Source organism: Mirounga angustirostris, unplaced genomic scaffold, assembly GCF_029215605.1.
Source record: "Mirounga angustirostris isolate CCGP_5_RB_7025 unplaced genomic scaffold, mMirAng1.0.hap1 SCAF_6, whole genome shotgun sequence".
Lineage (NCBI taxonomy): Eukaryota > Metazoa > Chordata > Mammalia > Carnivora > Phocidae > Mirounga > Mirounga angustirostris.
The window spans coordinates 135,783,541-135,795,674 of NW_026991714.1; the positions used below are offsets into that span (position 1 = coordinate 135,783,541).

Sequence of the window (12,134 nt, forward strand, 5' to 3'; positions counted from 1 at the left end):
GCTGGGGTCCTCCAGGCAGAGGAGAGGGCACATGGCCCAAGATGTGAACAGCAGACTGGACTTGAGTGTTTTGAGAGAAGTACATCGAAAAGGCTTCCCTTTCTTATTCACAATAGCCAGTGGGTGGAAGCAACCCAAATGTCCACTGACAGATGAACAGATTAACAAAATGTAGTCTATCAATACACTGGAATATTAGTCAGCCTTAGAAAAGGGACCTCTGACCTCTGTGACAACATGACTAAACCTTGTGGACATTGTGCTCTGTGAAGTAAGCAAGTCACAGAAGGACAAATACTGGATGATTCCACTAATAGGAGGTAGCTAGAAGAGTCAGGTTCATAGAGACAAAAAGCAAAATGGTGGTTGCTGGGGGCTCAAGGGAGAGGAAGTGGGGTGTTCGTTTTTAATGGGGGCAGCTTCAGTTTTGCAAGATGAAGAGTTCTGGAGATGGATGGTGGTGATGGCTATACAACAAGGTAAATGTGCTTAATGCCACTGAATTGTACACTTAGAAATGGTTAAGACAGTAAATTTTGTGTTATGTATATTTTATCACAATTAAAAAAAATAATTTTATAAGGGTCCCCTTTTTCTGGCTCCCTCTTTTTTTACTGTGTTAAAATTCACTTAAGATTCACCATCTTAACCATTTTATTTTATATCTTTATTATTTTTTTAGTAATATATTATTATTATTATATATAAATATATATATTTAGTAAATATATTTTATTATTTTTTTAGTATGCTCCACAGCAAGGGTGGAGCCCAATGTGGGGCTTAACTCACAACCCTGAGATCAAGACCTGAGCTGAAATCAAGAGTCAGATGCTTAACCGACTGAGCCACCCAGATGCCCCCATTTTAGTCATTTTAAAGTGTACAATTGAGTGGTATTTAGCAGATTCACAAGGTTGTGCTAATATTATCACTATGGAGTTCCTGAACATTCTCATTACCCCAAACCCCATACCCATTAAGTAGTCATTCCCTTTTCCCCTCCCTTGTAGTCCTTGGCAACCACGAATCTGCTTTCTATCTCTGTGGATTTGCCTCTTCTGGACATTTCATACGAATGGAGTCATTTAATATATATGACCTTTTATTACTTTTTTCACTCAGCAGAATATTTTCAGGGTTCACCCATGTTGTAGCATATATAACCTTTTTATGCCTGAATAATATCCCATCGTATGTAAGTACCACATGTTGTTTATCTGTTCATCTTTTGATCTCTATTTGGGTTGTTTTTACCTTTTGGCTATTGTGAATAGTGCCGCTATGAGCATTCATGTTCAAGTTTTTGTTTGAACATCGGTTTTTAACTATTTTGGGCCCATGGCTAGGAGTGGAATTTCTGGGTCATATGGTAATTCTTCATTTAACTTATTGAGATCCTGGTTCCCCTTTTCCACCCCTCTCCAGTGCTGGTATCCGGTGTGTACTCGGTTCGGCAGAGGGAACGCTGTGTTCCTCTCCAAATAGCACAGCCGTTTATAACCCTGCTGGGAACTCTGAAGGTGAGTAAGGCCCTTCGGGTGGGCAGCTTGAAGCAGAAACCAGCGTTCCAAAGGCTTATGATGTCAGGTCTTTAATAACAAACTTCCCTGCCCATGTGCCCTATCCTACCCGCCCCCCACCATCTATATGTATATATGTAAAGCAAACAGATCCCAAGACACTAAGTATATTGGCATTACTGTCTAGGCTCTTAGAGACATAAATCTTTGTTGTCAATATGCCCAGGGGTAAAAATCACACCAATCACTTATCAATATATGAAGAGGAAATTTTATTTTTTTTTTCCAACTTACATCTTAATAATGACTTTTGAAGGTAAAGTAAATGACTAGGATTTCACACAGCTGGTGTAATTTATCATTTAGATTATGCCTCAAATCTTGGATCATCATACGCGGCCATTCCAGCAAGGTCATTTGCTCAGTCAAATCCCGCATTTCCTTCGGCTTCCCCTGGGACAAATGTGAGTACAGAAGCATTTTCTCCATTGTCACTGTCCACGCATTTGTATCACCGGCTCCGCCTGGGTATAGAGGTACACAGAGGAGGCTGGGATGAAGCTGGCGCAAATGTGACTTTGTGTAGTACAGGAAAACGCGTCCCGTGGGCAGAGGTCAGTTGTTTAATTCAGCTAGTATTGAAACACATAGATAAAAAAAACTAACATACTTAAAATCAAAAGCATGCCTAGACTTTCTAGCATTCGATATTTGTTTTGGGGTGGGGGGGAGGTTTGAGCTTCTGTATGTGTGTGTGTTTTTAAGACTTTTTGTATTTTATTCAAGTTGGTTATTTCCTATGATTGGGTAATTCTGAAGGTTGAACCAGAAAGAGAAAATGTGTTTGAAAGTAAGGACCATGTAGTCATGGTATTTGTTGGCCCTTTGGGGAAATAATGGCTTCTATGAAATCCTTTTTGGTTGTGTTTTCGTTCCTCTCTCTACAACCTGCTCTTCAGTCCCCCAAAGCTTCATTCCTCCTTTTCCCACTGATGGTGACAGTTTCCTTTCCCTCTTGGTTTTGCTGTTTGCCCACCGCGTGTGGCCTCTTCCTCCCGAAGCTGTCGGGCACCTCCTCTCCTGAGAAGACGTGGAAGGAGGTGGGAGACGCAGAACCAGACCGGCTGTAAAACAAAATGTGTGTGGCCGGACCCTGCTAGAGGGTGCGTGTCCGTGTGTTTGTGGCCATGCCTGTATTTCTTCCAGTTTGTGGCGGCGGGGGGCAGCTCTTTCTCTCCTCTCCTGCGACCCACGAGCACGAGCTCCTGAGAGCGGGCCCCGCGTGCCGTCCCCTGCACGCTGCTGCTTTGGGGTGTCATGCAAACTTCGGGAGGGCAAGCTGAGAAGTGTAGGTGTTAGGCCCTGGGGGATGAGTGAGTGGGGAGGCCTGCCTGGGCGGAGATTTCCATTTGTTTGTGTCTGTCTGTGTGTGATGTTTAATGGGAGAAGCGCTCCAAGGCAGAGCTCTGGGCCGACAGCCCACGCACGTTTTGGTGAAAGAGAATTTTGTGGTTTCCCACTCTGCACTCTCCATGCTGAGGGCCACGCTGGGGTAGTGCAGCTTTGGGTCAGTCCCAGGAGAGCAGAATGGCTGGGTTCAGTGAGGAGACCTGTCATTTGTCTTTGACCTTGTGTCTGGACGGGGGTGCGGGCAGTGCCAGCAGCAGCCCCACCCCAGGGCCTGTTTCCCACTGGGGATCATGGAGGCATGTCTGTGCCCACAGCCCTGCTCTGACATCTTAGCCCTAGGACAAAGGGACTGTGACCAGGCTGGGGAGGCTGGACTAGGCGGCAGGTGGGCCAGGGGTCGGGGCAGGGAAAGGGAGCCAGTGTCAACTGAGCCCCTTTATAAAGGGGAAGAGGCTGAGCGGTGGAGGAGAAGCCAGAGCGGGATGCCTGTGCGTCTGTTCCGTGCCTCCACCCCGCCCTCCAGCACTGACCCGTGAGCCGGAAGCCCTTTCCTGTGCGTGTGGAGCCAAGAGACCTAAGGTCGAGCCCTAGTCTGGAGCCCACCGGCAAGTCACTTTATTGCTCTGAGGCTCCGTTTCCTTAAATGGGGGAATCACCCCACTAATAATGACTTTCGAAAGTAAAGCAAACAGCTGCATCTTTACCCGACTTGTGTAATTGATCGTTTGGATGATGCCTCAGATCTTGGAAGCTTCACACCCTCCGATTGGTCTCCTGAGGGGTGGTCGGAGCTGGAAGGTGGTGGCCAGGTTGCACAGAGACCAGAGCTGTCACGAGGATCACGCATGACCCGGACCCACGGCGGCGTGCGAACTGCGCATGCGGCAGAAGCACCAATGGCGGCGACGGAGCAACTAGTCCTTTTAACCCGCTGTGGGGAACCTATCCCGTCCAAGGCCGCGCTGTCACGTGACTGCCCCACGGCCCATGGCTGGCCGGGGGGAGGAGCCCCGTGACCTTGGGCACGTGTCGGGGGTAGTGTACCTCCCTCCCGCGCAGATCTGTCTGGTACAAGCGGGCTGATGATTCCTGTTGATAATGCTTCCATGATAACTCGTGTCAATACACGAGCAGAAGCTCTGAGTGCAACTTCCTCCAAACGCCTAGAGATGAGAGTTCATCCGGCTTGAGTCTGAGGAGGGGCAACACTAGGAGCCCTTCGCTTTCCGCACTGGCAGCCCGCAGGAGACGGAGACCCCAGACATTGCAGGCTGACGATGCTGACCATAGCTAACATTTATATAGTGCTTAATAGGTTCTTAGCATTTTCATATGTATTATGTCATTGAATCCTCCAGACAACCCCGTGACGTGAGGACACTGAGGCGCAGAGAGACTAAGTGCTTTGAAGAAAGTCACACAGCTGATAAATGGAAGTGTTGGGATTTGGCCTGGCTCTAGAAGCCTCTCTTGTAACCACTGAGCCCTGCTGTCCCTTTTTGAGGGTCTCTGAGTTCTCTTCCTTGCTATGATTCTCTTTAGTGAGCCTTTTCCTCCCCCCGCCCCCACCCCCCATCCACTTCCACGCCACACACTGCTCAGCAGGATCTGAAGCTGCCTTGGGGATGGCAAGAACTTGTTGGGCTTCAGCTAGCCGTCAGCCATGGAGCAAGGTGAAGGGGCCAGTGAGACCTGGCACCCAAATTCTTCTGCATTGTGACAGTACCCCAAGATGAGCTGTTTGGAGACATTTCCTACAGATCCAGTGGATGGGGAGGGGCACCACCTGACTGGTCTTACTGTTGTAAGTTCCGTGAGGTCTTGTTGGTCACATGAACCTTCCCAAGGACGTCTGGGGGACAAGGACAAAGCCTGCCCCAACCAGTCTCTGTATCATCAGTGCCTGGATGGTCACATTTTCTGTCAGATTCTGGTCCACCGAATGCAAGTGTGTCTGTCTTTAGGAAAACTGGAAGTACACAAATACTGACATTTGGAGAAAAGACGAAAAATGAAGAGCTGATTCATCTGCTACAGAAAGAGACTTTGCAAGGCTCCTTTAAGTAGCAGAGGTGTCCCTCAGAGAAATTATTGTTTTTTCTGCCTACAAACACTGACCTCCAAAGATAAGCAGATACATCAAGGGGTGATTACTCTGTTACCAGAAGACACTTTGTGAGGCTCGAGGAGTGCCCAGTGGGCTCCTTTTGTATATACATTTCTGTTCTTTTTTTCTGCTTACATAATTTATGCTCTTAGTGAAAACTCAAACAGAAAAGAAATATTTCATGAGGACAGGGAAATTCCTCCATTATCCCCCTCCCAGCCCTCATAGAGAACCCATAAAAGCTTTGATGCATTTTTTTCTTCAGAAATGTTTTCTGGTTCTGTGCCAGGGCTTTTTAAGGCCCATTCCACTTACATACAGCTTTTCAGAAACACATTTGGTTGAGTAAAACCAGAACCAGCCAGGACTCTGCCATTATAATATCACTGTTATTCATGGAGCAAAGAGCAATTGCTGTCTCTAAAGCTCCCTGTCTTTAAGCAGGAAAACAAAGCGACACAGGGCTCTGGGAATGGGCTTTCAGAAGGTCTCTGCACTACTGCAAAATCTAAAAGGACCAAACAACCCATCTACCACCTGCACCAAGCCCAGGCTGGGCTGAACGTTCGCTTCTGTCAGCTCCGTGGGAGTGTGAGCCTTTCATTTCTGTGTTTATTGTTGACAGAGATGGGACCCTGAACTGACAGTGGTGTGCTGGGTTTGCTGCTGGTGGTGGCGGTGATTTGTGCCCGTCCCTCCCACCCCAGGGTCCCAGGAGAGGGGTGTTCACTTTCACTTAAGCTTTTGCCATTTGACAGAGCAGAGGCACTTTATCCTTGGCTGCCTGAGTAGTCATAAACAGAGTAATCGGGTTCCTGGAAGGGGCCATTGGGGCCTTCTCAGGCTGTAAATAGTTTTCTTGTGCTTGTCCAGGATGCACTTTGCATGCTGACATTTCCACAGCCACCTCGGAGCTTATGTAGTGCTGGTGCTGCTGACAGGCTGCCCTGGCCTGGGAGGCCAGACATCTTGTTCAGGGTTTCTTTCTCACCAGAACCCTGCCCACCAGAAAACTTGTATAAGTAAGGAAACTGAGGCACAGAGAAACATACATGTTTGTGGAAGGCCAGAGGTTTAAGTTGCTCCTCAGATGACTGGCAGTTCCGGAACTTTCCTCTGTCTGTCTGCTGTGGCCTTCCTGGTCCATGGCTCAGAGCACCCTGGTCTCCTGACTTGCAGAGAGCGTGAAGAGCAGTAACTGATGTGGCAAAGGATACCTGTCCCTCCCCTGCTCCTCCAGCTCTGTCCTTGCTCTTGGGCCCTGGGTGGGGGTCACCTTGTGCATTTTCAAAGCGAGCAAAGAGCGAGGGGGAAACAGGATACCTGAGTGGCTTTTGTTTTCTGGAGGTTTTTTCCTTTTCTTTTTACAAATCTTAAGTATTTTTTCTTGTTGCAAAAGTAGTACAAACATAGTATAAAAAATCCAAACAGTAACAGCAATATAAAAAAGAGAAAATCCAGCTCTACAGGGAAAACTGACAGTAAATGTCTTATACTGTTCATCTCTAGCTAGTGTACGTGTGCATGTTTAATTAGAAAAAGTATATATTTTTGCAAACGTCAGAAAATGCCGTATAATACTGTGCAACTTGGTTCTTTCAATATGTATTTTAATTGGTGTCTAGACGTCTTTCCATATCTAAACATAAAACCCTATCTTATGCTGTAACACCATCTATTGAATGCATTTACCTTGATTTATCAAGTCTGCGAATGATCGATTTTTCGGCAAGACCAGAGTTGTAATCACGAATCAACCACTGTTTAGTTGCCCATAGTTAGTTTCTCCTAGGCATCAGAGTGTGTAAGATTCTGTGACTCCAAGGTTTACAGGGATATTGAAGTTACTTGGCAGGTGAACCACCCAAGACCTGTAGGCAGGTCTGGCACCAATAAAAGTAGATGTACTTAAAGTCAAAGCTAGTATGCTTTATAAAATATATGAAAGTGTCAATAAAGATATCTGTGTCTCCCCTCCAAGTTAAGCCAACATCCATAGCTATGCAACCCATGCCCATCTGCTATCTGCATAGTATGTTCAAAATCCACACCATAAGGAATAAATATTTGCCCTGTGTCTGTCCTCAGGTGTGTTTAGCACAAAACCAGAGGCTGTGTCAGGTGAAATTAGGGTCACATCCAAAGGAGATCAGGCTGGAACACAGAAATTGTTTATTGAAGATCCAATCTACGCTTTGTCACCCTAGGAGGGACTTGGAGAGACTCCTCTCATTCAGCAGGCCCTTTGCCCTAAGCCACATTTTTATTGCAACTTTGTGGGTTATTGAACTCAGTCACTTCTTTGAACTCATCTCTGAAGCCTGTTCCCACCTGCATCAGAGGGCATGGAAAGGTCTCAGAAAGTTCCTACACAGTCTGTTTGCTGCTTTCACATTTCCATCCATTTATAAAAGATTGAGTGAGTTGAGAGGCCTGGGACCCAGCCAGATGAACCATTAGAAGCAGCATCTGGTTTTAAGTAAGTGACTTTGGCGTGTGAAAATGGCCAGCCCAGGCCCCTGATTGCACATGGGGGCATTCCAGGTCTGAGCGGGCCTGCAGGCCGATTGAAGTGGCCCCCAGGCTGGGAAAGGATGACTGTCCCTTTAGGTTAGTAGTCAGGACTTTGGTTATAACCCCTGACACCTTAGCTCTCTTAGAGATTTGACTTTGGGCTGACAGTTACAGATGCACCTGTCACATGTGTGCCTTCCAGGCAGAGCAGTGGGTGGGACGTCAACGCAGCACATCAAAAAGTCAAGTTGGTGAAGTCTTAAATGATTCTCTCTAAATACATCTACTCTCCTGCCCCAGAGCACATATACATTTAATACACATCTTTTAAAGTGTAGTTTTTGTAACTTTTACTTTTTTTTTTTTTAAGATTTTATTTATTTATTTGAGAGAGAGAGAATGAGAGACAGAGAGCATGAGAAGGAGGAAGGTCAGAGGGAGAAGCAGACTCCCTGCTGAGCAGGGAGCCCGATGCGGGACTCGATCCCGGGACTCCAGGATCATGACCTGAGCCAAAGGCAGTCGCTTAACCAACTGAGCCACCCAGGCGCCCTGTAACTTTTACTTTTTTTTTTTTTTTAAAGATTTTATTTATTTATTCATGAGAGACAGAGGGAGAGAGGCAGAGGGAGAAGCAGGCTCCCAAGGAGCAGAGAGCCCGATGCGGGACTCAATCCCAGGACATTGGAATCATGACCTGAGCCGAAGGCAGACGCTTAACCATCTGAGCCACCCAGGCGCCCTATAACTTTTACTTTTAATATATTTCAGATTTACACAAAAGTTGCCTTAAAGGTGTATCTTTTGCCCAGATTCACTACTCCTTTACATTTTGGCCTGTTTATCATTCTCTATCAATCTCTCTCTCTTGTCCTTCTGTTCATCCATCTTAATCTATCTGTCTATTCATCCATCCATCCGTCTAATCATTTATGCATTTTTTTTTTCTGAACCACTGGAGACACTGTACCTCTTCACCCCTAACTATGTCAGCATGAATTTCTTAAGAACACAGACCTTCTCGGGGCGCCTGGGTGGCTCAGTCGTTAAGCATCTGCCTTCAGCTCAGGTCATGATCCCAGGGTCCTGGGATCGAGCCCTGCATCGGGTTCCCAGCTCAGTGGAAAGCCTGCTTCTCCCTCTCCCACTCCCCCTGCTTGTGTTCCCTCTCTCGCTGTGTCTCTGTATCTCAAATAAATAAATAAAATCTTAAAAAAAAAAAAGGAACACGGACTTTCTCTTACATAATCACAGTACAGTTGAATTTTTTTTCTCAGTCGGGGACCATCATAGCATATCCTTTAACTGTTGGGGGAATGAAGGAGACATATATATTTTAAGGAGCCTGTTGGATGCCAGGCATCGTACCAAGGCAATTTACATACTTTATAGCATTTTTGTCTTCTAAAGGGTCCTGTGAAATCAATTTTTATTTTCCCTGTTTTATAGATAAGCAAACTCAGGCTTGGAGAAATTCAGAAACTTCCCCAGGGTTAGTCACTGGGGTGTAGACGCAGATCCAGGTCTTGTCTGATGCTCACTGCCTGGCCTTGGTCCCTGGAGAACTTACGGCCCAGACTTGGTGTGTGTCTGTCCCCAGGGAGGCACCAGACCTGCCTCTTTAGTTCATCCCAATATATCATCTCACCTCTTCTAGGCGCTGCAGGCACAGTCATTCAGGGAGTGGCAGGGCTCGCTCTTCAGCAAGGTGCTCACTGCTTGGAGCTTATCTTCAGCCCTGTAAAGATGAGACCACCCCCAACATAGGCACATCTGCAGGATGAACATGCTTGTGAACATGTGCATATGCTGAAACCAGCTGATCACATAGAGAGGGAGGGCAAAAACATTACATTCACTGGGACGGCGGGTGGGAAAGACACAGGTTTCCTGCTTATGCCCAACACAGTTGGGGAAGATTATCATTGTCTTAGATCCTAGGGTTTAGCTGGGCAAGTCTTCTGGGAGGAGTGGAATTGTAGAATTTAGAACCATACAAACACAGATATTTCACATCTGGAAAGGACTCTCGACATATAGGTTACCTCCCTCATTCCAGACATTGGGAAACTGAGGCTCAGAGAGGAAAATGAGTTTTTCCTTGTCATGCACCCAACCAGTGGCCAGGCTGGGACTCGGATCCAGGTCCCCTGTCTCCCACTACATCTGGAAGCCCCACGCTTCTTACAGCCCAACCCCTTCATCATCAACTCCTACCTACCTCATGCAGCCACTGCCCTGCATGCCATGTTTGGAAAAGTACTGTATCTGCCAAAGAAAGTACTTATATTAGTGAGTAATTAACTAGTTACCCATTTTTATTAATCAAAAACACAGACATACCATTCAGAATTTCTCATCAGCTTAAGATCTAACCAGGGTTACCATATTGATAGAATAAAGAGACTCAACTCAGGTTTTTTAAATGTCAAAAATCATGACCCTCCTTTGAAATACTATTACCTTCAAAGACCCTTAAGGACTCATTAGAAAACCCAGGCTGGGAATTAGTGTATAGCATCATACGGCATACTCAAAGGCACTCAGGGTCATCTGTGCCCCCTGTGGACAAATTTTACTCTAGCTGTTCCGCTGAAGACCCCATTCCCCCGTCCTCTCCCTGTCCCACTCTCCTCCCTCCCTTTTTCTGCCTCATTGTTCGGATCTGCCATAGAGCATAAAGCAAATAATAGCCGTGTTTATATAAACGGTCTCAAGAATAGATTAGAATGCTTATGCATATAACTGGACACCTGTTATGAATCAAATATGACTTTGAACCTAATTGAGTTTAATGGAAAGGTATTTTAGATTTATGACAGAAAAGAACGTAGACCAAACTATCCTAAATCAAATATTTACAAAAGAATATAACACATAAAGTATGTTGTGTTTTTTGTTTTTTTTTCTAACCAGATAGGGTTTCTCACTTGCCCTGAAGCCAGACACAACACAAACAAACCATTAACATGGCGATTCTCAAGATTTTTCAGTCCTCAAAATTTTCATTTCATGGGTCACTTCAGAAAATGAGAAATGGAAGTAAACCGGTTGAAATGAAGAGGCCGCTGGTGGTCCACTGGAGGTCCTTGACCTCCACCCTGAGTCAGTCAAGTGCAGACCCACGGGCCCCACCACCAGCTGAGAAGCTCAAATTAGTATAAGTAGCTGGGAGGCTGCTAAAAGTCTCATGACGATGTGATATTAAGTGACAACAAGGGAATCGATAAAATCCAACTTTTATTTCTGATTAAAAATCTTGGGAGAAGAAAGTGCTCATGAAATATATTTTTAAAACTTGAGAGTAAACCTTAGCTGAGACCCATTCATTTTAGGACCGAACAGTGTCCACGGCATGAATTCCTCTTGCGCTTTGGTGACTGGCAGCTGAGGGGGTGCTTACTCTTCAGGAGGCCTGTTCCCCTGCCCAGCAGCTCGGGTACAAGCCTTGTGGGCAGCTTTTCCCAGCCCGGAGGAGACAGTGACAGAGGTGCTGGCCTTTATGCTGGTCACTAGGCAACTGGACAGGCAAGGAGCAGGGAGCGGCCCAGAATGGCCCCGTGGTTTTGTCTGTCTGCCCTGTCGTCCAAGCACGATTTAGCCCAGGCTGACCACAGCAGTGTCACATGGGGCAGAAGCATGCTTGCTTGGAGGAGGCCAGGCAGAGCACCCAGCTCGGCCTGCCTGTTGATAAACTCTGAGGACCAGCCGCTTTGCCCTGCCTCAGAGCTCAGCTGCGTCTGTGGTCTTTGTGTGGCCCGCTCACCCTAAAGGAGAGACAGAGATCCTGCATCTTAGGTAGTCATCCTGGAGAAGAGTTCAGTTCTTATTAGCCAAGCTCAGACGCCAAGTCTCAGAGCTTACAAAGAGCTCTGTTTGCACTCCTTGGAGGTGCAGGTTTGCGCTAGGAGCTGCCTGGGCCTTAACGCTCAATCCCGTTCCTTTTTGGGAAAGTTCTTGACCTCTGGACATGGTGCAGGGGGAGATCTGCAAGGGGCATTTGGGTTTCTCCAATTCAGGGCTGAGCCATGAAAGGAAATTCTTACTGACTCTAATTGTCCTCAGCCCAGATGAGACAAGTGAGGGCTTTTGTGATAGAATCACCCAAATATTAGCCCTCGCGAGGGACAAGACCCACATCAAATGTAATTGATGTTGAAGTTCACTTGATCATAGAATATGGTGATTATGCAAATGTGGGCTATGCTATTAGACCACGTTCCAGGTTTGGAAAATTGCATCCTTCTCTTGCACACTGGATTAGCTTCTGGGTGCTAATTCTTGAACCTCCCAGAGACCCCAGGCTGATTCAGGTTTGCACAGACAAAACAGATGCACTTCCTCCCAGAGTTTGGATTAGGCCCCGGTCTTAGCTTCCAAACCATGCTCCTCAGAGGTCCTTTGGGGCTGCTGGCTGGTGGCGGCGGCAGGGGGCTGGACCCCGGGGTTTGTCGTCTCCTCTTATTTGTGGAATATATTGGGCCGGTGAGCAAGCTTGTATTTGAGGGGAGGATTCAAGGCTAACACAGTTGTGAAAGCCACTGCCCTAAACCACAGGTTGTTGTCATGGGCGTCTGTAT

The 12,134-nt window shown here is 46.6% G+C and overlaps 1 protein-coding gene across 5 annotated transcripts in view; it reads left to right on the forward strand.

The window, feature by feature from the left end:
• Window positions 1–12,134, forward strand: part of RBM20 (RNA binding motif protein 20) — a 189,428-nt gene that overhangs the window by 141,019 nt on the left and 36,275 nt on the right. For all 5 annotated transcript variants that reach the window (XM_054508379.2, XM_054508381.2, XM_054508383.2 and 2 more), the window contains exons 4-5: window positions 1,429–1,523; window positions 1,890–1,987. In XM_054508379.2, the coding sequence (XP_054364354.1) occupies window positions 1,429–1,523; window positions 1,890–1,987 (193 nt within the window). The remainder of the gene's footprint in view (window positions 1–1,428; window positions 1,524–1,889; window positions 1,988–12,134) is intronic.